The sequence below is a fragment of the Piliocolobus tephrosceles genome, chromosome 4 (genome assembly GCF_002776525.5).
Source record: "Piliocolobus tephrosceles isolate RC106 chromosome 4, ASM277652v3, whole genome shotgun sequence".
Lineage (NCBI taxonomy): Eukaryota > Metazoa > Chordata > Mammalia > Primates > Cercopithecidae > Piliocolobus > Piliocolobus tephrosceles.
Window position 1 is genome coordinate 151,026,772 of NC_045437.1, and position 24,115 is coordinate 151,050,886.

At 39.8% G+C, this 24,115-nt stretch overlaps 1 protein-coding gene across 3 annotated transcripts in view; it reads right to left on the reverse strand.

Annotated features, from left to right (window-relative positions):
- Positions 1–24,115, reverse strand: part of CTNNA1 (catenin alpha 1) — a 177,395-nt gene that overhangs the window by 132,032 nt on the left and 21,248 nt on the right. For all 3 annotated transcript variants that reach the window (XR_002727076.1, XM_023195287.1, XM_023195290.1), the window contains exons 2-3: positions 20,888–20,994; positions 19,523–19,718 (exon numbers count right to left, since the gene is read on the reverse strand). Coding sequence is in view for 2 of the 3 variants with exons in the window: in XM_023195287.1 (XP_023051055.1) it covers positions 19,523–19,718; positions 20,888–20,992 (301 nt within the window). In the remaining variant the exon portion in view is untranslated. The remainder of the gene's footprint in view (positions 1–19,522; positions 19,719–20,887; positions 20,995–24,115) is intronic.

Genomic DNA, 24,115 nt, shown 5'->3' on the forward strand with positions numbered 1-24,115 from the left:
CCAAAAAAAAAAAAAAAAAAAAAAAAAAAAAAAACGACCATACAAGTTCAAACAGTGTAAACTGATCCTAATCAGAGATTAATCACAGAGAATTATGATTCTCCTGTGACCTTTAAAAATTTTTGGCAGTTTACAACACCATGTTTGAAGAAAATAAAGAAATAAATTTTTTAAAAATAAGGCCCCCCCAAGGCCAGGCGCGGTGGCTCAAGCCTGTAATCCCAGCACTTTGGGAGGCCGAGACGGGCGGATCACAAGGTCAGGAGATCGAGACCATCCTCGCTAACATGGTGAAACCCCGTCTCTACTAAAAAATGCAAAAAACTAGCCGGGCGAGGTGGCGGGTGCTTGTAGTCCCAGCTACTTGGGAGGCTGAGGCAGGAGAATGGAGTAAACCCGGGAGGCGGACCTTGCAGTGAGCTGAGATCCCACCACTGCACTCCAGCCTGGGCGACAGAGCAAGACTCCGTCTCAAAAAAAAAATAAGGCCCCCCAAAATTTTGTGAGCCAGGCATGGGAGCTCACAACTGTAATTCCTGCACTTTGGGAGGTCAAGGTAGGAGAATCGACTGAGCCCAGAAGTTTCAGATCACCCTGGGCAACAAAGTGAGCTACTTGGGAGGCTAAGATGGGATGATCGCTTGATCCCAGGAAGCCAAGGCCGCAGTGAGCCATGATCGTGCCACTGCACTCCAGCGTGTAAAACTTAAAAATAAATACTTTTGTCTAAGCATTAAAAATTCCTTTATTGTCTATTATAAATGTATAGTGATATGATATAGTCAACCAATATTTATTTAATGTACTAAAACATTATAAACACTGAAACAAAGTATTTTAATTTCCTTGTTAAAAAAAATTTTTCAAAAGTAGTCTGAACAATGCTTCCCTGCCTTCTTCTTGTCATTTACACTAGGGTGCAGAATGAGCATCTTTTGTAGCCCTTTGACGAATCATCATATTCCTAAGTTTGGATCCATTTCCAACATTTTATCCAATATCTACACTTATTTGTCATGAATATCTTCAAGAGTTCCTTTATTGTGTCATTTTTAATGATGTCACACATTCTCTTGGACATCATAACCACGTTCCTCATTTAAGTCAAGAAGTTTGCCTTCACTAAGTAATTCTAGCTGCAGAGCCAGAGTTTTAAACAGCAGCTGGGTCAACATTTTCACAACCAGCTATTTCTTCCCTTTATATTCTAATGAAATTTCAATTCCAGGTCTGCCACTTTTCATTTCTTTGTTGCATCATTCACTTTTGTTGGCTAATTCCCTCTTTCAATTATTCAATTCTGTCAAGGAGTTCATGTGGGTTTATCACTAGGAGAAAAGGAAGCAAAACAACTACACACTTTGCATAAACTGAACAGATTTACAGGGAACTATCACCAACAGACTTTGAAAGAGGTGACATGACTGGTCATGATGCACATCAGTTATTTATGCAGCTATTTGTACACTTAAAAGCCAGCGGCAACGTTTTTACAGTTACCCTTGAACAACATAGTCTGGGTTTGAATTGCATGGGTTTACTTATATCTGGATTTTGTTCAATAAGTATATTGAAAATTGTTTCAGAGACTTGCAACAATTTGAAAAAAACTCAAATCATGTAATACAGAAGTACCAAAAAATTAAGAAAAAGGTATATCATGAATGCATAAAATATCACTAACCTATTTTATCATGTACTACCATAAATATACACAAACCTACTACAGAAAGTTAAAACTTATCAAAACTTAGGCACACAAACACAGGCCATACATGGTGCCATTTGCAGTCAAGGGAAATATAAACAAATGTAAAGATGCAGTTTAAATCATAATCAAACATAAAATTAACTATAGTACACACTGTACTACTGTAATAATTTTGTAGCCATCTCCTATTGCTATAGCAGTAAGCTCAAGTGTTGTGAATATCCACTTAAAATACCATATGATGCATCTGCATGTGATGCTGATCATCTCCACCTGAGCAGTTCACGGCCAGTAAATTGCATATGACAGTGAAAAGTGGTCATTCGTAGTTCTCATACATTTTCATCGTGTTTAATACAACACTCAAAACGTTGACACCATGAAGCTCATACGAAGTGCCACTAGTGATACTGGAAGTACTACCAAGAAGTAGAGAAAAGTCATGACATTTTAAGAAAAAGCTGACCTGCCTGATATGCACTGTGAATTGAGGTCTGCAGCTATGGCTGCAAGCATGCGCCACCTCGCCCTTCTGTTGCATTTTTTTTTTAGATGGAGTTTTCCTCTTGTTGCCCAGGCTGGAGTGCAGTGGCACCATCTCAGTTCACTGCAACCTCCACTTCCCGGGTTCAAGTGATTCTCCTGCCTCAGCCTCCCAAGTAGCTCAGATTACAGGCATACACCACCATGCATGGCTAATTTTTCTTTTTTTTTTTTTTTAAAGTAGAGACAGGGTTTCTCCATGTTGGTCAGGCTGGTCTTGAACTCCTAACTCAGGTGATCTGCCTGCCTTGGCCTCCCAAAGTGCTGGGATCACAGGTGTGAGCCACTGCCTCTGGCCTGCTGCTGCACTTTTTAATGGCATTTGGGAACCCTTCTCTTGGTCAGCAGAAGCTGCTTCCAATGTTATCTTGGTATTTTTAAAGCCACATCTCTTATATTATCAAACCACCCCTTGCTGGCATTAAATTCTCCAGTTCTAGATCTTTCACCTCCCTTTTGCTTTAAATTGTCATATAACGACTTTGCTTTTTCTCAAATCTTACTAGTCTATAGGTACGCCTTTCTTATAGCAGCCCTGCACCCACATAAAAGCTGCATTTTCAACACAAGATAAAATTATTTTTGTAAAAAGTGCAGGGTTCTCATACATTTTTGGGACAACAAGAGTGAAACTCTGTCTGAAAAAAAAAAAAGTGCAGCAGAAGGCCGGGCCTGGTGGCTCAAGCCTGTAATCCCAGCACTTTAGGAGGCTGAGGCCAGGGGATAACTTGAGGTCAAGGGTTCAAGACCAGACCTACTAAAAAAAAAAATAATAATAATAATAATAATAATAATAATAATATAATAAAAATTAGCCAGGCATGATGGCCTGGGTGACATAGCAAGACTCCATCTCAAAAAAATGTTTAAAAAATAAAAAAATAAAAAATTTAAAAAGATACCTGTCAATTAGTTTATAGAGTAAATTTTTAAGACATTAAAAGTGCTCTCTGCACACAAAGGCAAACTGGGGAAACTGAGGCAGACAGGAAATATGTCCACGGTCGCATGATTGTAAAACCTGACTTTGTCCCAGCTGTTTCCAGTCAACTATGCTACATCTAGTATTAACCAAGATACAAAGGAGATGAAACTTACAAGAACTCAATACTACTGTACCATCTGCCATGAAATAAAATCTGTCATCCGGTGATGCTCTCTCCTGAGCTGGAAACAAAATAAGTTCCTCTGGAGTTTAAAACAAAGACAATTGGCAATTATAAAGTAAACAAACAAACAAAAAAAAACCACAATTCTTTATTAGGAGAAGAAAAGATCAAGAACTTTTTGAAGCATCAAATATCACAAGTAAACTCCCCTGAAAGCAACCAAACTTTATAAAGTTACAGGGAGAAGATAGGCTTGGAAAATATTTGGGTGATGGATAAAAAGAATAAAAGGCTTATTTGCTTTAACCTGGGCCTGTTGCGTTGCTCCTTTAAAACAAAGAATGCTATTAAGCAATGTTAATGAATACAACTACTTTTCTCCCAGAACACTACTTGGTGTAGATGAAATAAGGTATTGGAACTGGGTCCAAATCCAGCTTCGATATTTGACGGCTGTGTTACTTTGGGTTGCTTTATCTCTAGCTGTTTTCTTTTCTGTAAAATGAGTACACTATCTCCCATACCTTACTCGGTTGTTTTGAAAATTAAACGAGATAGTATATGCAAAGCTCAACAAATACTTCTGCACCCCCTTCTACTTTTCCATCTACTTTTTCCAATTTTTAAACCTATTTAGAACATGTCATTATCTACACAACAGCTGTTTCTTACCTTTTTAGAAATAGTCATGATAGCAAGTTTCCTAAAGGACAGAGGAAACGTTAGCTTTTAATTTTAAATGTTGAAGCTATAAAGGATGAGGAGAGTTTCCTTCATTCCACTGTTTATACTGCAGAAAGTAGTAATTATGTTCCTTTTGTGCTAATAGCTACAACCAAAGCTTGCTGTGCCTTAAGTTTTTCCAACTGCTTTTTATTTTTAAGCAGTTTTTTTGTTTGTTTGTTTGTTTGTTTTGTTTTGTTTTAAAGAAGTTCTCAAGTCAAGATGGGATTCCTTCCAGTTCTCAGGAACTGGTCATCTTCCTCATCTATCCCATTTACAGTGTCACATCCCAAAGTTCTACAGTATACTACGACAAGAAAGATTTCCAACCACAATGCAATGGCTCAGAAATCCAGCTATGGAAACATCTCTACTGCCTCTAAAAGTCCTCCAAGGAACCTCAATAAATAGGGCAAAGTTCTATCTTCTTCCCCAAAATAATACTAAGTATACTTTTAAATAGCTTATTCACCAGAACCTTTCTACCTTTAAGGTCCAGAAAAAAGAATTTTTGCCAGCCCAGTAGAGAAACACAGCTTATCTTCGATAAATTATACAATCTAACCCCCACCCCGGTATCTTTATCAATTTAAATGATTTTCATTTCCATTTTAAATAGCAGATATATAACAATCCATACTGCACAGTGAGAATGGAGATCATAATGTGTTTATGTCCTGGGGAAGGGATGGGATGGTAAACACTACAACCAACACATACCAAAATATCGACAGAGCTTAATCATAAGGTGGTATAGCCTGATTGTTTACTGTTTATTTTTACTTTCTATAATGAATACTTTTATATTAAAAGAAGTTTTTAAATGATAAAAATGTTAATATTTTTAGTTCATGTGTGTGATAATAAAACTCAGGCTTCAAATTTTCTTTCTTCTGAAGTATAAAAACACCGTGGCTGCTGTTTATGCAAAAATGAAAAAGTAAAACTTGCACATACTACAAAATCTTTTTGTAAAAGCTTATAAAGTCAGCTAATAGAGGGGTTTATCCAAAACAAGAGTAAGCCAAGTGGTAAAATAAATGGGTACCGGTAGCCTCAATCTCATTTTAAAAATTTTTTGTAGAGTTGCTGCAGGGAAGAAGATTCAATGGTTACGTGGACCTTACGTAAGTATTTCTTAAACAGAACATTTTACAAGAGCATATTGTTTGTTATCAACTGCCAAATCCAAAAGAGAAAAGAGATTTTAAAGACATCCACCTCAATGTTTTTGCAAACCAGCAAAAACAGCCCTGTGCTAAAATGACAAAAGCTTCCAGGAGAAGAGTTAAGACACCATCAACCATCTTAAACATGTTCAAATTACTCATTTCAGGATCAGTTTCATGAGCATACTTAGAATTCCAACTCTCCCTTCTACTGATTTCCCAGACAACCATGCTCAAGTAACTTTGCTCTTTTTTCTCAAAATGATCTTCTCAGATATATACTTCTCCTTTTTTTTATTTTTATTTTTTTTTTCCTGAGACAGAGTCTCGCTCTGTCACCCCAGCTGGAGTGCAGTGGCGCGATCTCGGCTCACCGCAAGCTCCGCCTCCCGGGTTCACGCCATTCTCCTGCCTCAGCCTCCCAAGTAGCTGCGATTGCTGGCACCCACCACCACGCCCGGCTAATTTTTTGTATTTTTTTTTTTTTTTTGGAGACGGAGTCTCGCTCTGTCGCCCAGGCTGGAGTGCAGTGGCCGGATCTCAGCTCACTGCAAGCTCCGCCTCCCGGATTCACGCCATTCTCCTGCCTCAGCCTCCCGAGTAGCTGGGACTACAGGCGCCTGCCACCACGCCCGGCTAATTTTTTTATATTTTTAGTAGAGACGGGGTTTCACTGTGTTAGCCGGGATGGTCTCGATCTACTGACCTCGTGATCTGCCCGTCTCGGCCTCCCAAAGTGCTGGGATTACAGCCACGAGCCACCGCGCCCGGCCTATTTTTTTGTACTTTTAATATAGACGGGGTTTCACCACCATCTCGATCTCCTGACCTCGTGATCCGCCCGCCTTGGCCTCCCAAAGTGCTGGGATTACATGCGTGAGCCACCGCGCCCGGCCGATATATACTTCTTAACAATAGGAGACTTCAGTCTTTAAAGTAAAAAACTACGATTATAACTATTTCTTAACACCATTCTCCTTTGAAAATGTGAAAAGTGAATAAAACTCTTGACATAACAGTATTAAAGAGAAGTCTTTAGTTTGTTGGTATAAAATAATGTTCTTAAATCATATTACTCTCTAGAGGATAGTGTTCGGCCATTAAAAATTATGTTGTAGAAGAATACTTAATATTACCGAAAGATGTTCAGTATCCATTAAGTGAAAAAAAGCAAATGGCATAATCAAACTCAATGTATCTCTACCCACATGGGCATATTAACAGGAAACAAACTGCAAAGAGTTTAGGACAAAAATGTTAACCATTAGTTTCATCTCTAAGTTACAAAATTATAAGTTTTTATTTTTTTCTTTTTGCTCTTACTATCAAAACACATGTTCACGGCAGAAAATGAACGCTCATTTTAAAACAGTTTTTAATTCTACCCAGGGAGTAGAACTAGAGGAAGAAAAAAAGAAAAAGAGAAAGTAACCAATATCACAGGCAAGCCTATAATAAAACTGCCCTGTACTTAACAGCTTGGCATCTTTTTACACAGTGTTTTACAGAGTAAAAAATACCCAGCCCTGGATTTGAATGAATACCCAAAACTTCCCTATCATGAGATTCCTAACTCTTGAAAGTTACGTTTTGGTGCTTTAGCTCCAAAACCTACTGATAAACCTACTTTATACCAACTTATCTTAAGTATATCTGATTTGATTAAGGGATCTCACCAATAAGTGATAGCTTTTTTTTTTTTTTTTTTTTTACAGTCTCGCTCTGTCGCCCAGGCTGGAGTGCCGTGGCACAATCTCGGCTCACTGCAATCTCCACCTCCTGAGTTCAAGCAATTCTACTACTGCCTCAGCCTCCAGAGTAGCTGGGATTACAGGAGTGCATGACCATGCCCAGTTAATTTCTGTATTTTTAGTAGACGGGGTTTCACCATGTTGGTCAGGCTGGTCTCACACTCCTGACCTCGTGATCCGCCCACCTCGGCCTCCCAAAGTGCTGGGATTACAAGCATGAGCCACCGCACCTGGCCAGTTTTTTTTTTTTTTCTTTTGAGACAGAGTCTCGCTCCTTCACCTAGGGTGGTGTGCAGCGGTGCAATCTTGGCTTATTGCAACCTCCACCTCCTGAGTTCAAGTGATTCTCCCACTTCAGTCACTTGAGTAGGGGGCTTCAGGTGAAAGCTACCACACCTGGCTAATTTTTGTATTTTCAGTAGAGACAGGGTTTCACCATGTTGGTCAGGCTGGTCTCGAATTCCTGACCTCGGGTGATCTACCTGCCTCAGCCTCCCAAAGTGCTGGAATTACAGGCATGGGCCACCACGCCCAGCCTGATAACTATTTTCATCTGTTATTCCATCAACTTTCATTTTACAAAATAATAAAATAACAGGACCAAGACTTCACAAAATTATCTCCTAACTTCAAGATAATCCAAAGTTAAATATTGTTTCCTACCCCATCCCAACCCCATGTCCCACCACTCCCACCCAGCCAAATTTTAATTCATTTTCTATGATCTGGTAATAAAATAAGACGTTTTCCACACTTGTCAATGAAGACAAATTGGCAATATAGATGCAAAAAATAACAGACTTCATAACATAGCCCTTACAAGAAGGAACCAAATGGTAGCACATATTTGGCATAACCCACATGCCCTATGACATGAGGATGACCTTGAATAAAACACTTTATTCTTCTCAATCTTAAGCCTTCCGTTTATCAAGGAGGGATATTTGGTAAAAAACGGACCCCTAGATGATACTCCTGCAAGTACAGATAAACTGAGAATAACTCAAAAGAATCCCTGACAGATGCCTTAAGAGAACTTTCTGGGATGCAGTTTTTGTTTTGTTTTGTTTTTTTAATCCACCCAATTGTTTATCTTTTGAAAGTCAACCCAGAAAAGAGGCCAGGTCTGGCGGCTCATGCCTGTAATCCCAGCACTTTGGGAGGCGAAGACAGGCGGATCACCTGAGGTCAGGAGTTCGAGACCAGCCTAGCCAACATGCCAAAACCCTGTCTCTACTAAAAATACAAAATTAGCCAGGCGTGGTGGTGGGTGCCAGCAATCCCAGCTACTTGGGAGGCTGAGGCAGGAGAATCACTTGAACCCAGGAGGCAGAGATTGCAGTGAGCCAAGATTGCACCACTGCACTCCAGCCTGGGCAACAGAGCAAGACTCCGTCTATTTAAAAAAAAAAAAAAAACCCAGGAAATAAACATTTAATATGAAGTTATTTACATACTATAAGCTCATCTGAATCAGAGCAAGCCTAGAAAACCTCTTAACTTACCCCCCCCCCACCTTCCCCATCCCGAGGGTAAAGAAAGAAGCTTTGAAATTTCTTTTTCCAGTTGACAGACAGAATGGATTAAAAAGAAAGAAGTTAAAATAAAGTAACACACATATTCATGTTCTCATTTTCCTTACTAATTCAAGTGTGCCCTGCTGCTATTCAGAAACACTCCAAAGAGAGGCACTTACTTCCTGATTACACATTCAAATAAATGCATAACATGCATTTCAACTTGGAATCACTTTCTTAAGAAATTAACTAGTAGAAATCATGTTACTGCAACATCATGGTTGAAGTCATGCCAAAACCAAAATTTTAATACCTAAAATAACTTCCTCAGCTACACTGACTGTACAAATATATTTTAAAATATTAACAAATATATTAAAAAATATTCCACTGTAACTCATAAGTATTATTATCCTGGTTAGTGTTATTTATTTTTGTGAGTTTAACAAGACAGACTTTTTAATAAAAGGGGAAAAAATGAACCACTTCAAAATGACATTAGAATTTAATAACTTCACTCTTCTTTCCTTAATTCCAAGCTGGCTACAGCAGAACCCAAGTCTCTGCAAAGCAGCATATGCTCACACAAGGGTAGTGATCCAGAAGCAGACAGCATCCTTGACACATCCCAAGTCAAAGAAAATATAGCCTCCGCCCTAAAGACTTATAGTTTAAGTCAGGCAGACAACTTTAAGACATAAAATTCCCAGATGACAACCAGCTAATAATTTTTCAGAATTTATATTTTGCTTTTCCTGCTCAAGTTAAATGAAGAGCAAGAAAAAATGGATTAAGTGGTGAGACTGAAGGAATGGGGTCAATAACAATTTTTAAATTAATTACAGTCTTCAGGAACATCTGAAAGGTAGGAATTGGAGTGGGGGCACTTCTAACAACAGACTAAGCCACAATGGGATCACATGAAAAGAGACATCCACTGGCCGGGCGCGGTGGCTCAAGCCTGTAATCCCAGCACTTTGGGAGGCCGAGACGGGTGGATCGCAAGGTCAGGAGATCGAGACCATCCTGGCTAACACAGCGAAACCCCATCTCTACTAAAAAATACAAAAAACTAGCCGGGCGAGTTGGCGGGCGCCTGTAGTCCCAGCTACTCGGGAGGCTGAGGCAAGAGAATGGCGTGAACCCGGGAGGCGGAGCTTGCAGTGAGCTGAGATCCGGCCACTGCACTCCAGCCTGGGCGACAGAGCGAGACTCCGTCTCAAAAAAAAAGAAAAGAGACATCCACAAAAATAAGAGGAAAAAACAGGATGAAAATTCTACCAAGACAAGGGGAAAAGACAAGATAACAAATGAGAAGCCAGAACTCAATGGAAGAATATGAGAAAAAAATCAGCTGATTTCTTGCTAGTTTTAATAAAGTTATTATACTAATCTGAAAATCTAATTAACTTAACTTTAACCTTTTTCAAAATGTTGAATGTTTCCCAGCTACCGCTCTTCCAGAGCATCATTAACACTTTTTGAAACCCATTCCAAAGTAAACCTTCCAAGTAGGAATACTTGTCATTTTTCTCCTGTGAAAAATTAAAGAGCCCATATGTGAGATCAAGCTCATGATCTCAACCCGATTAAAACCACACTAACCAGATCAAATTAAAATGCAATCTCTCTCACACACACCCACGCAATGCTCTTCAAAGCTGTTTTAAGTCTTCACATCATGAACCCAGCAAACCCTGATTCCATTCTGCCTCCTGTCTACCTCTCAAACTCCACCTAAAACAGTCACTGATACTTGCTTTGTCCTAATCACATCTGTCTTTTAACATCTGTCTTCCAGGCTGTCTATAGTAGATGTGGGTACATCAGTCTGAAGCTGTCAACATCTGCACTGGACAGGAGACCAATTTTCGCCTCCTTCAATCTTGACTCTAGTCAGTTGCCAGGGAGAAAATCATGCCTCAAGAGCCTGACAGCCTGTGCTCAATGTCCTTTTGTCAGGGATGAAATACATTATTTTTCTGAAAATTATCTTGCCAAGATTCACAGTGAAGCATGTATACATACACATACGTGTGTGTGTGTATTTTTCTCCCTATATACAAATTATTCAAGCTGTACCAAAGAAGATGGCATCTATGTCCTTAGCTTCACTACACAGTTATACACAATTACTGAAATAAAAGAATGTCTCTCCATTAACATCAATTAAGAACTCTCATTTTCCATCCTTTCTTTATAACAATGCCCTAAGAGACCCTCAGTTTTATGAGACTGGGTAATTCATGCTTTAAAGATTTTTAAAAAGCTGAAAATGGGTGCAGTACACCAACATGGCACATGTATACACATGTAACAAACCTGCATGCTGTGCACATGTACCCTAGAACTTAAAGTATAATAAAAAATAAAATTAAAATTAAAAAAATAAGAACAGCTACAATGAACAGTAATTGCCTCTCTAAAAAAAAAAAAAAAAAAGCTGAGAAAACAAGTACCATTAGAGTATGCTCACAAATCAACTATAGGTACTAAGATTACCCAGATGCTTGCAAACTCACAGATTTTAACTATTGTGTTAGCAACCAATAAATATTCCTTTCTTGTTCTAAGACTAACAAGACCTTTTTTTTTTTTGAGACAGAGTCTCACTCTGTCACCAGACTGCAGCGCAGTGGTGCAATCTCAGCTCACTGCAATCTCTGCCTCCCGGGCTCAAGCAATTCCCCTGCCTCAGCCTCCTGAGTAGCTGGGAGTACAGGCACACGCCACCACGCCGGGCTAATTTTTTGTATTTTAGTAGAGACAGGGTTTTACCATGTTGGCCAGGAGGGTCTTGATTTCCTGACCTTGTGATTTGCCCACCTAGGCCTCCCAAAGTGCTGGGATTACAGATGTGTGAGCCACACCACACCCGGCTGACATTTTTTACATAAAAGATGGTTTACGTAATGACTGAGATTTAGTACTGAACAACATTGACTGCTTTCAGTAAGCTGAGATCTCCTACTCAAGGAAAATGCATTCGCGGTATCAAAGTTTGCTTGAAATGGAATGACCCGAAAGCCAAAACCTAAAAAGAAACATTTCAAAGAAATCCTAAAACAAATCTGTCTAAACATAAATAGATATGAAAGGGGAAAAACTGTAAGCCAAACATTAAGATGTGTGCTTGTTATTTATGGACAGGAATATTTAGTAAAATAACTTACTCTATCTTCACCTTCTGGCCACCTGGGGGAGAAAGGATGTATAGTTGTCACTATAAAATGTTTTTTCAGGCTGGGTGTGGTGGCTCATGCCTGTAATCCCAGCACTTTGGGAGGCCGAGACGGGTGGATCACAAGGTCAGGAGATCGAGACCATCCTGGCTAACACGATGAAACCCCGTCTCTACTAAAAAATACAAAAAAAACTAGCCGGGCGAGGTGGCAGGCGCCTGTAGTACCAGCTACTCGGGAGGCTGAGGCAGGAGAATGGCCTGAACCCGGGAGGCGGAGCTTGCAGTGAGCTGAGATCCGGCCATTGCACTCCAGCCTGGGCGACAGAGCAAGACTCCGTCTCAAAAAAAAAAAAAGTTTTTTCAGCATTGAAGAAGAGGCTGCAGTGAATTACCCAGAGGTTTTCATGGTGTTTGCCATGAGAACAACAATACATACACGAGAGGTGACTGGCTGTGGTTAGTGGTATGATAGTCACAAAATGAAGGACAAACCAAATGGCAGGCAGTAAGTCACTAGACTTAGCTACAATCAATCCTTGCTCTGTTCAGCAGAACTCAATCACCTTTTCCCAGACTACCATAATCTTGTCCTACCATTAAAACCAAAATTACAGACACATACAATCATTTCTTGATTTTCTACTCCAAGGTAATTTAACCTCTGCTATGCCATTAGACTAATAAAGAGAAATCTAAAAGATCAGCATCTCCAGCCCAATGAGCTATGTCTCAATTTTTGAAAACTTGGTGGAATTCCAATTAAAAAGAAAATAACAGGGCTTCAACAAATCAACAGAAAAAGGAGCACTAACGTTTATCAATATTTATCATTGCTCTAGGAACTCAAACACCACGATGTTTCAGATGTATTAATAAATATTAATACATGTGATTAATAAACACAAAATAAAGTTTGACATTCATTACAACCAAATAATGCAAACATTTTAAAAGGCAGCATTTTACACCTGTAAGAACACAGGTCCTTAGCAGCACACACTGCCTCAACACCACCCTAAATGACTCAAGTCACAAGAAAACAAATTACTACAACTTTTCATATACCAAGTCCCTTAGTTTTACCTATTGAAAAGATCAGCTACTTGAACAGGCCCTGCTGGCAGTTAACATGCATGACAACTGGCCAATTAATTCTCTCCGTCAATTCTGTTACAGCAGTCCCTTCCTGCACAGCTCCATTTCACTCTCCACTACTATGGTCATCTCCAGAGTCTAGGTCCTGCCTCTGGGCTCTCCACCAATCCCTTTAATCCTTCCTGCACACAGCTAACACTAATCTCCCTGCAAAAATTCTACTTTTCCTCATATTCTGTATTGCCCAGATGGTGGAACTTCTTAAAACACGAAGAAAATTAAAGAGACAAATTTCAGTTTCAAAAGGAAAAAAAAAGCTTTCAAAATAAACACAAACCAATGCTGGAAAGAACTCCTCCTTGAGGTAGTAAGTGAGTCGTGTGTCACTTAATATATTCAAGCATATGGGACCTGCACCATGTAAGCTATGAGATCTGTCCCAACCATAGACTTCTCTTGATTCTAGATCATGTCCCTAACAGCCCTCCCTTCTTCACATAGCATTCCAAGTCACCCTCAAAAAACGCTCCAAACTAGATTAAACCTCTCCTGCGGCCAGGAGCAGTGGCTCACGCCTGTAATCCTAACACTTTGGGAGGCCAAGGTGGGTGAATCACGAGGTCAGGAGTTTGAGACCAGCCTGGCCAATATAGTGAAACCCCATCTCTACTAAAAATATAAAAATTAGCCAGGCGTGGTGGTATGTGCCTGTACTCCCAGCTACTCGGGAGGCTGAGGCAGGAGAATCGCTTGAACCCAGGAGGCAGAAGTTGCAGTGAGCCGAGATACCACCACTGCACTCCGGCCTGGATGACAAGAGTGAGACTCCATCTCAAAAAAAACAAAAAAACCTCTCCTGCCAGCAGTGTTCAACAAGACTAGCACCCACCTCCAGCCAGGGACCTCACTGTTCCCCATGCCCATCTTGCATAGTCTATTTTTCTTACCTGGATGAGTTTCCTCCTGCTCCCTTTTCTACCTTTCAAGATCCAGTGTAAGCTCAAACACCTTTAGTAAACTTTCCCAATCCCATGTTTACCCTCCCATTCCTCTGCCACTCATGCTATTAATTATTTTTCGTATTCATGTGTCATTATAAGCTCGGGGGGGGGGGCACAGGAAAAATAGCCTCCTATGCACTAGAACACCATCTCCCCCTCAGGGATCACACACTATCAACCAGCCCATTCCTCACTCAGATTTCCCTGACACAAGCTTCTTCCCGGGAAATCTACTGTTGCTCAGTGCACAAATCATATACTGAGCAAAGTATCACTAGAAGCAGTGCAGGAATACATAAAGGTGGACTTCAGTTTCTTTGGGTCTTCTCCCGCTTCACTGACCCAGAAATGCCCATGAGCTATAGGGAAGAAGTTACGGAAGTAGCAATAAGACTTTGATCCTGGCCTTTGAGATCCAAGTATAAACTGTGGCTAATGGATTATAAAACACTGTTGTAGTAAGAAGCTGTTCCTCATCATTCCACTTCAAATTTAACATTGATGTGCCTCTGTTCATAACGTCTCTGCTTTTTCAAAAAAGCTTCATTTAAGTCTTCTCATCTCTGTCCCCTGAAAGTCCCCTATCTGGCTTAAGAGCCTTCTTTTTCTGGTCAAGCCCTATTCAAGGATTCATAAAATACATTTATGTACCACAAGGCAGCTGCTACTCTTTATCTACTGTTAAAATGTACATGGATGGGGAATGTCTGCTAATGGGTATGAGGTTTCTTTTAGGGATGATAAAAATGTTCTGGAATTAGATCATGGTGATAGCTGTACAAGTCTGAATACCCTAAAAAACACTGCATGATATACTTTAAATGGGTGATTTTCATGGTATGTGAAATTATAACTCAATTAAAAAAAAAAAAAAGCATAAGATTCTCCATCCCTACCCATGCATTTACATTTGGCACTGGAAAGGAAAACACACTTCGAATTTTGAGAAAAGAGCATTTTCTTTCACTGTACTTCTCGGAGAATAATCAATTATCTTACTCAAACATTTAAGTGCCTATCACGGACCAGGTACCATCTTAAATACAAAGAGAATGGTCACCAGACCAGTAGAGAACCTGCACTGCTGGAGCGTGGAGAGGAAAAGGCAACCAATTTAAACTACCTCTGTGATAAGCGCTAAGATGAAAAAGTACAAAGGTAAGATTGATCTAATGAGGATGGGAGGGATATGGGAGGTTAACAGGATCCTAAAATAAGAAAAGAGCACATCTAAGAGGCATATGTACACCTCCGCCTATATAAGGTAGTTACTCAAAAACTAAGCAGATTAGTAGTACAATTAAACTCCTAGATTACAGGGATTTGGAGGCCATGCAACTGGTGACTGGCTCCTATCCACATGTGGCCCACCTGACCATTTCATTAGCCTTGAAGTCAAGTGATCCTAAGTTTTTAAGTATGTGAATTTTTTTCTCACTTACAGCATTATCATGAAATTTCAGTATACTCACAAATGTGCATATTAATTATTCATGTAATCAGGGTCTAACACAAAAAGAAAGTTACAGATCAAAAACTGTGTACATTCCAATTTCTGGTTATTATGACTGCACAGGAAGCATTCGACATGTACAAACCCAAAGGTCTACTTTTTGGCTCAAAAGTCTAATAAACAAACACATAAATAAGTACTTTCTTGAAGACAGTAAGCTCATATCTTTAACAGCACAGCCTGGGAAAACCCTAGATCAGGGTTAGCAAACTACAGCCTGTAATTTTTCCAAGTTTTGTTAGAACAAAGCCATGCCCCATGCCCATTTCTTTATATCCTGTCTATAGCTGCTTCCCAATTCAACAGCAGAGCTGAATATTAATAGTTTCAACAGAGACTTTTTTTTTTTGGAGATGGAGTCTCGCTCTGTCACCCAGGCTGGAGTGCAGTGGCATGGTCTTGGCTCACTGCCACCTCCACTTCCCGGGTTCACGCCATTTTCCTGCCTCAGCTTCCTGAGTAGCTGGGACTACAGGCGCCCACCACCATGCCCAGCTAATTTTTTGTATTTTTAGTAGAGACGGGGTTTCACCGTGTTAGCCAGGATGGTTTTAATCTCCTGACTTCATGATCCGCCCACTCAGCCTCAGGGACTACAGGTGTAAGCCACCGCACCCAGCCCAGAGCTGTTATGATCAGAAAAGCCAAAAATACTTATTACCTGGCCTTCTAGAAGAAATTTGCCAACCTCCATCCTAAACAACGTCAACACTGATTCAGAACAAAGACATCTTAAAAATTCTTTAAAAATTAAGTGTTTCAGTTGATGGCATATTTTCATTTATCAGAAAAATTCAGAACAGTTAGGTCAGGGTTTTATGTAAATGCTCAGGACCACTGAAGCCAGGGCAGGGAAAAGTGTTTGTATAAATTTTCTTTAGCTGCCTAAGAAATTCCAAGAGGTGGCAGCTTAAAACAATTATTAACTCCCAGAGTTTTCTATGGGTCAGGGATTTGGGGTTGGTCAGGACTGATGTCTGAAACTTGACTGGAGGTGGAGGATCTGCTTCCTAGGTGGTTCACTCACATGCTTGACAAATGTGTGCTGACTGATAGTGGGAGACTTCAGTTCTTCTCCACAGGACCTCCTGAGTGCACTCACGACATGGCTGCCAGCTTCCCCCAGAGAGAATAATCCATGAGAAAAAGTGGAGTGGATACAGCCCTATTTTTATAACTTTGCTCCCAAAGTAAATAGTGCCACTTCTACCACATTCTAGTCATTGTAGGAATCACTAAGTTCAACCCATGTTCAAGGGTTAGGCTCTATTTTTTTTAAGGGAGGGGTGTCCAAAGAATCTGCAGACGTATCAACACCACTACAGGGTTTCAAACGATGAGTAAATGGCCTCAACATAGCCAACAAGTCTCAACTGATTAAGCAATCTGTGCTTCATATTTTGTAATATGTATTATGTTCTATTTATGATAGAAAATTGGTTAAAATTCTCCAAAGAAAAAAGCCAAGAGAAAAAAGTAAGGCATTTCAGCTTTTCATATCTGATGCAATAATGATGATGGGAGGAAGTTATATTTTGGCTTTGGCTCTTTTTTTCCAAAGAGAAGGCAAATTATGGTGGATAGGTCATGACAATAAATAATTGCAAAACTGGACTAGGATAGACAAGTCCTTATGATTCAGAACCACATAAAAGATTATCATATATAAACAAAAATAACAAGAGAAATTCAGATATGCATTCAAAATTGTGGGGGTTTTGGGGAGCAGGGAATGTATCTTATACCATGACTGCTACACATTTGCATTGGAGAAACTTCTGAAATAAGAAACATATAAAGGCAACTTTAAAAATCACCTACAACAATTAAATGCATTTTGAAAATAAATGTGCCCAGGCGCAGTGGCTCATGCCTGTAATCCCAACACTTCAGGAGGCCAAGGCAGGCAGATCACTTGAGGTCAGGAGTTCGAGACCAGCCTCCAATAAGGCGAAACCCCATCTATACTAAAAATACAAAAATTAGCCGGGTGTGGTGGCATACACCTGTAATCCCAGCTACTTGGAAAGCTGAGGCAGGAGAATCGCTTGAACCCAGGAGGAAGAGGTTGCGGTGAGCCAAGATTGCACCACTGCATCCCAGCCTGGGCGACAGCAAGACTCCAACTCAAAAAAAGAAAGAAAAGAAAAGAAATATCAATCACCAGACCCAGCAAACACTTGTCCAAAATCATCTGTTAATATCATTGTGAGCTTCGTTACAGCAGACAAGAAGGGCTGGGGAGGAGAATGTACCACAGAATACAATTAAATAATAGACAGCCTGATCTCCTCAACATCAAGCTCAAAAAAATTGTCCTGGACCATTAAACTACTTTAAAATAAATTAATTCAAAACCCACTGTACTGGGCTGAATAGCATCGCCCAAAAATTCACGTCCATCTGGAACCTGTGAATGTAACTTTATTTGGAAACAGTCTTTGCAAATGATATCAAGTTACAATGAGGTTATACTGGAGTAAGGTGGGCCCTAATTCAATGCTTGATGCCCTTATAAGAAGAAGGAAATTTGGACACAGCGACACACAAAAAAGAAAAGCATATGATAACAAAAGCAGAGACTGGCTGGGCGCGGTGGCTCAAGCCTGTAATCCCAGCACTTTGGGGGGCCGAGACGGGCGGATCATGAGGTCAGGAGATCGAGACCATCCTGGCTAACACGGTGAAACCCCGTCTCTACTAAAAAATACAAAAAAAAAAAAAAAAAAAAAAAAAAAAAAAAAAAAAAAAAAAAAACAGCAGAGACTGGAGTAATGAGTCTACAAGCCAAGGAATGCTAAGGACTGCTGGCAACCACCAGAAGCTAGGAAAAAGGCATGCACAGATTCTTCCTAAGTCCCAACAAGGAATCAAGCCTGCCAACACCTTGATTTCAGATTTCTGCACTTCAGAATGATGAGAGAATAAATTTCTACTATTCTAAGCCACCAAGCTTATAATAATTTATGTTACAGAAGCCCTAGGAAACTAATATACCTGCTTAATTAGTACTGTGGAATTCTAATAATTTCATTTTCAGTATCAGAAATATTTATCTTCAGCCTGAAAACTGAAAAAATATTTACCACTGAAGGTTATTTGTTCACAAATTCAGAAAACAACTGGAGATGTCATCTCTATCTAAGACACTGCCCATTTTAGAGTACTGCCACAAGGATGAATTTGACGTAAGACTCTGGACTATGCAATCTACCATCAGGTATGAAAGATCTATGAAGTTCTCCCAAGGGCTAGTAGAGCACCTGTAAATAGCAGGGCTCGATTTACCTTAGCTGATATCCAATAACCTAAAAAACCTACATCATTGTTGAAATTCTCTGACTGGAATAGAAACCTAACACAAAACCACAGGTTTCAAGGCGCTGTGGCTCATGCCCGCAATTCCAGCACTTTGGGAGGCTGAGGCAGGTGGATTGTTTGAGCTTGAGAGTTTGAGACCAGCATGAGCAACTGGTGAAACCCCATTTCTACTAAAAATAAAAACTGCAGGTTTCAAGAAGTTTACCTTCCATATTTAAAGTCTTCCTTCCATACTTGTAACATAGTAAGGACAATTTTTCTAGCATTAATTACTGGTAAACTGTGGATTACCATTTTACTTTTTATCAATTCTGAGTTTCCCAAAACATGATTCCTTTATGCCCAGATTTATTTAAGTCAAGCTCCAACCAGCAAATATGCATGGCTGATTTAACATACTATTCTGACATAACAGAACAATTTCTAGAGTTTTTTCAGAGTAGGTATTTTTCTATTTTATCACACCCATCTCTTCAGCATGAATTAAAAAGAAGTATTACATAGGATGAAAGGTAAACTTCTGTCCCATGTTTCCTATCAAATTGTGTTACAACATTTCTAAGACTTAACTATTACTTGAAACACCCAAGAGAAGTGGATTCAGATTCTCCAGATGTCCCTTTGCAAGCATCTCTCATGATTAAAATTTGAGCCAGTCCAACTTAATACATCTTCAATAACTAAGTTACTGAGCAATTGGCAAGCATGAGAATAAGAATTAAAATATGAGCCAGTCCAAGTTAATACATCTCCAATAACTAAGTTACTGAGCAATTGGCAAGCATGAGAACTGAGAATACTGACCACAAAAAAAAAAATCTCCTTCAAACACTTATGTTCTAGAAGGGCCTGCCTCTCTTTACATGAAAAGCAGTAATGACCTACCTTGTTTTCGAACATCTTCTACAGCAGCCACAAGCTCCTCCTTGAGAAACTGGCTCTCCTTCGCAATTTTATCCCCCTTCTCCAAGAAATTCTCAGTTGCTTGTTCAACAGATGCAGCCAAAACATGAGCCTTCTTAGAACGACCTCTCTTCTTATTAGAGGGCCCCTTACTATTGGTGTTTACCAGGGTTGTAACCTAAAAGTTTCATTTTTAACATTAAACTGGAGTCAATTAAAATGACTAATATCTTTAAAGATAGCAAGATTAAGTTATTCTTTAAAAAAATCACGTTTATGAGATTCCACTGAGCATTAACATACAATTCCCCATATTTAAGATATACAGCAATGATGCTATATTTAATTTCCAAGATAACTCAGCCTTCTCAACGTGTACAGAATTTAACACATATTTTAATTTCTCAAATATGATCATTAGGTTTTTAGTTTGATTTTACAAATTAAAAAATGATTAGAGACAAGCTAGATGTCTCTACTACATGTCACCAATATAGTATCTGGAACACTCTATGTTCCAGAAATAGGTTAACAATGAGCTTAGCTTTATCTGGAGACCGCACTGCCACTGTTCTCAAAACTTTGCAAAATGTTTTAAGATAATTTGCTTCTGAAGTCTTTTCACGGTTTATTCACACAAATCTCAGCAATTAATTAGTAAAGGCCCCTAATAAAGGAATGATTGCCCAAAGGAGCCTACAGTGATGATGCTTTATGTCCTCGAACATTACCATCATTAATACACATAATACCAGATGATCTGTAGGTTAAAGATGATTAAGATATGTTACAGTGCAAATTTGCCAAACAAGACTCATTTTCTCTCTCTGAATCTCTCACATACAGACAATAGACACACTATTGCAAAACACTAAAGGTACACAGCTAGTTGCTAACAGTTTATGAACTACCCTAACATTGTGACATTTATAACATAATATACCAAACCTAAACCCTCAAGTTCAATTACCTGCTAATTAATCCCACACAATGAAAAGTGTGTTAAGCAGAGTGAGAGGCCTTAACAATCAAGGATCCAGATCCCACCTTTCTTGGGTTTCCCCTCTAAAGAAAGGTGAAGTATCTGCAAAGCACAAACATTTGCAAAGCTGCACTATATACCATGGACCCCAGTTACTAGCAATAAGACCGAAGAAAATGACTGCAGCAGCATGCTCAAAGGGTTAAATAAACCCATGCATCAATATTCAAATCATCTAAGAACTGTCACCTAAACTCAAGTACTGGAATTAAGGCTTTGAACTAAATAACCTTGCTCTTATGGTTGTTACCCAGGCCTGTGCTACAGAACCAGTTTACAATGCATTTGTGTTTTCAGATTCTTACCTGTGTAACAAGAGGCTCCAACAGTCTCTCAACTGCCAGAGTCCTGATTTCTAGACTTTTGGGATCCCACTTGAAGTTTATGTTGCCTGCGTGGACAGCGGTCATTTCTAAAAAGAAACAAAAAATCAGTCAAGCAAACATCAAACACAAACATGAAATATGTAACAAATCTCCTACTGTGGGACTTTTGCATCAGGAAAGTTATATTCACTACAGATGAAAAAATTCTAACTAGCCTGCACATGAGGACCCAGTAAACCTTACAATCTCTTAAAATTTAATGATTTCAGGCTTACAAATACTAGGGGTACTACAAGAGGGCATTCCCAAACACACAGAACGTTTCCCTTTGGGTTTCTCTAGCGCAAGACTTCCTACTTCAGTTCCTACTCAGTTTATCTGCCCAATCTTTAGAAACAAGATGAAAAGCTAATGTGAACCGTTTTTTTTTTCCTTTTTCTTTTTTTTGAGACGGAGTCTCACTCTTTCGCCCAGGCTGGAGTGCAGTGGCGTGATCTCAGCTCACTGCAAGCTCCGCCTCCCGGGTACACACCATTCTCCTGCCTCAGCCTCCCAAGTAGCTGGGACTACAGGCGCCCGCCACCATGCCCAGCTAATGTTTTTGCATTTTTAGTAGAGACAGGGTTTCACCGTGTTAGCCATGATAGGATGGTCTCGATCTCCTGACTTCGTGATCCACCCGCCTTGGCCTCCCAAAGTGCTGGGATTACAGGCGTGAGCCACCACGCCCAGCCGAAAGCTACTTTCAAAGGCATTGCTTCAAAAATGAATACAGAAGATCCTGATTTTTCCTAATCCACAACATTTATGGTATAGTAGTATCTAAAAGGTATGCCTCACTTCATTTTTTGATGGATTCCTAGAGAAGGACTTGTCTTATTCTATTAAAACTTAATGCTTAATCGGTTGCCCTCTGCACCCACAGCTATTATCACTCATAGCCAGAAGAAATTTCAAATCACACTTAGTCAAATATCACTGTATCAGTGTCAAGGGAAACTTCTGTCAGACAGCGGCTTTAAGAATAGGGAGAAAACATCAACGAAAATAACAGTCTTTTCTTCTAAAAGTAGTGCCTTAAATTATTAAAGAAAAAAAAAGACAGAAAAGGCATTAAGTTGAGGTAAACACTGATATAAACTTTCTAGACAACAAACTGCTGGTAGACATCTAAAAGCATAAAGGCTGGGCGTGGTGACTCACTCTTGTAATCCCAGCACTTTGGGAAGCCAAGGTGGGCAGATCACCTGAGGTCGGGAGTTCAAGAACAGCCTAACCAACACGGAGAAACCCTGTCTCTATTAAAAATACAAAACTAGCCAGGCTGCTGGTGCACGCCCATAATCTCAGCAACTCAGGAGGCTGAAGCAGGAGAATCGCTTGAACTCGGGAGGCAGAGGTTGCAGTGAGCCGAGATCACGCCATTATACTCCAGCCTGGGCAACAAGAACAAAACTCCAACTCAAAAATAATAATAATAAAAAAATTTTTTTTTTAAAGAAAAGCTTAAAAAAGTACATTCCTGACCCAGAAAATCTACTGCTAAAATTTTATTCTAAAATTAAGAAACTCATAAAAACTTGGATACAATGATGTCCACAACACCGCTGTATATAAACATTAATAATTATAAATTACCTAAATTTCAAACAACAGATCACTCAATAAATTATGTAACAATGACACAATGGGCTACAATGCTACTCTTAAAAACAATGTTGTCAAATTAAAAAACAAAACAACCAGCCTGGCCAACATAGGGAAACCCTGTCTCTACTAAAACTAAAATTAGTCCACTGTGGTGGCACACGCCTGTAATCCCACCTACTCAGGAGGCTGAGGCAGGAAAACCACTTGAACCTGGGAGGTGGAGGTTGCCAAGATCGCACCACTGCACTCCAGTCTGGGCAACAGAGCAAGCTTTTGTCTCAAACAAACAAAAAAAAAACCGGTGTTATCAGTGCCCAAGTATTTGTTTCTGTTAAATACAATGTGCATGGTGGTTCATGCCTGTGATACCAGCACTTTGGGAGGCCAAGGCAAGAGGATCAGTTGAGCCCAGGAGTTTGAGACAAGCCTTGGCAACAGAGAGCGACCCCATCTCTATTTTTTTTTTTTTAAAGGGACCATTTCCCATTAATAGAAACCAGGGTTCCAGGTCTGAAGCACTGTATTGTGCAGAAAGGGGACAAGACTAACAAGATCGTATCCAAAGACACAGGAAGCAAGGGCTCCCACCAGCCAAATTTAGGACAACTATCAAAGAGAATAATAACTGTAACTGTCTGTAACTAAATAATTAAATAAATATCCTTAAGACCATAGGGATCCTCAAAAGAAAGAGTGTGGGGAGGGAATTTCTAGAATAGAATTAGAAAATGACCATCTTGCAACCCCCACTGTAATAATCGATCTAGCCAAGGATTAGCAATGAATGTCAAAACCACTGGGTGAAAACTGGCCAGGCGTGGTGGTTCATGCTTGTAATCCCAGCACTTAGGGAGGCCAAGGTGGGTGGACCACCTGAGGTCAGGAGTTCGAGACCAGCCTGGCCAATGTGGTGAAACACTATCTCTACTAAAAATACAAAAATTAGCCAGGCATGGTGGCGGGCACCTGTAATCGCAGCTACTCATGAGGCTGAGCCAGGACAATCGCTGGAACCTGGGAGGCAGAGGGTGCAATGAGCCGAGATCATGCCACTGCACTCCAGCCTGGGCAACAGAGCAAGATTCCATCTTAAAATAAATAACTTTCAACTAGATCCCTCATAAAAGACTACCAACTACTGCCTTCTTCAGAGAGCTTTGGTGGAGATTAAAGAAAGTATGATCCATTGAATAATGCGTGAGTCCATGCGAATATGAATAAAGAAGGAAAAGTTCTTCCAAACAACAGGAAACAAACTAATAAATGTAGAAAGAATAATGTACTTAGAAAAATCAGCATTCAGGAACCATAATATTAACTGCTTCAGGTAAGAATCAAAGAATGCTAACCAAGTAGATTAGCATTCAGTTTCTCAGTAAAGTGTGATCTAGTGTCACAGTAACTCCCAACAGATTATTTATTTATGACAAATGGGGGAAATAGTAACTTTAGAGTCCAGAAACCTGAGATGCCACCTTAACCAAGTAATCAAAATTAACATCCCAAATAAGGGCACAAACCCACATCAGGTACCTCCTAACACGATGCGCTGAGAAG